Source organism: Centruroides sculpturatus, unplaced genomic scaffold, assembly GCF_000671375.1.
Source record: "Centruroides sculpturatus isolate CEXI.00-Female unplaced genomic scaffold, Cexi_2.0 scaffold484, whole genome shotgun sequence".
Lineage (NCBI taxonomy): Eukaryota > Metazoa > Arthropoda > Arachnida > Scorpiones > Buthidae > Centruroides > Centruroides sculpturatus.
This window is the reverse complement of record NW_019384726.1, coordinates 319,726-320,847: the sequence shown is the minus strand read 5'-3', so window position 1 is coordinate 320,847 and position 1,122 is coordinate 319,726. Positions and strand designations below refer to the sequence as shown.

Here is a 1,122-nt window from a genome sequence, read left to right as displayed (position 1 = left end):
TCTTGACCACCAATGAGAGGACCAAATGGGATTAGATGTTCATATAAGATAGCTTGGTACATCTCAGAATTCATTCGCCCATTAATAAATGCCAAATTGTTTTTCCTTCATATCCGATTGCTGCCCAGATCATTACTGAACCTCCACCTTGTTGTCTACTGAATTTGACCCTGGGATTCTTTCTTGTATCATGCCAATAATATGCTTGGCCATCCGGGCCATCCAGGTTAAACTTTTTCTCATCTCAGAAATCTATTTTTCTCCATTCAGTTGTCCAATTAACATGATCTTTTGCCCATTGCAGCCTTGTTGACCGATGTAACTCTGTTAGCTTTGGTTTGGACTTCAATTTCATAAAGTTTATTGTTTTATTCTTTCTCAAGCTTTTCCACACAGTTTGGTTGGACACTGGAGTTGATAAAACTGCAGCTATCTCATGAGTAGACAATGATTCATTTGTTGCAAGACTAGTGATGCGGCGATGGTCACGAGGCTGCAGACTTGGTTTTCGTCCTGTACGTTTAATTTTGTTATAATTGTCACCCTTTTTTAGTACATTTTGTACTGCAGTTTGAGATCTACCAAGTTTTGAAGCAATTTTTCGAGTTGGCCATCCTTTTCCCTTAAAGAAATAGATTTTTCGTATTTCATTTTCAGTTAGGGTTACTCCCCTTGGCATTTTTGTCACTTTTTTAGTTTTAATTCTTAGACTCACCCAAAATGTTACACATACTAATTTACATTACTATTACAGTTGAATGGATTGTTCTATTCAACTGTAATAATCAGTTTTCACACTTGAGTTTATAAATTGTTTACAACAAAAAATTGTAACAATTAAAATTTTTGATTGTTTATTAAAATGATACAATACAAAGACTTGTTTATTTCATTATAAATTCGTAACACTAATTAAAATCATTAGATATAGCAACAACGAACTGTGGATGAAAAGAAATTAAAACACAGAGAAATTTCACTTGAGTTTATAATTTCTTTACAGACTGTATCAAATGCTCTATTATAATTATTAAAACTTTTAATCAAAATATATCATCAAAGAAAACTGAGATTATTTTGGGACATATATCGTTACTTCAAAGCCAAGAATTCAGAGTATAA

At 32.6% G+C, this 1,122-nt stretch overlaps 1 protein-coding gene across 1 annotated transcript; it reads right to left on the bottom strand.

The window, feature by feature from the left end:
* Positions 1-244: 244 nt before the first annotated feature.
* On the bottom strand, positions 245-679 carry LOC111628123. Its single transcript, XM_023371847.1, has one exon. It carries the CDS (start codon positions 677-679, stop codon positions 245-247), a length of 435 nt encoding a protein of 144 aa, XP_023227615.1.
* Positions 680-1,122: the final 443 nt, after the last annotated feature.

Bases quoted from the DNA above. Each gene is read 5' to 3' on its own strand.
- LOC111628123 (XM_023371847.1), bottom strand. From the start codon at position 679: ATGCCAAGGGGAGTAACCCTAACTGAAAATGAAATACGAAAAATCTAT.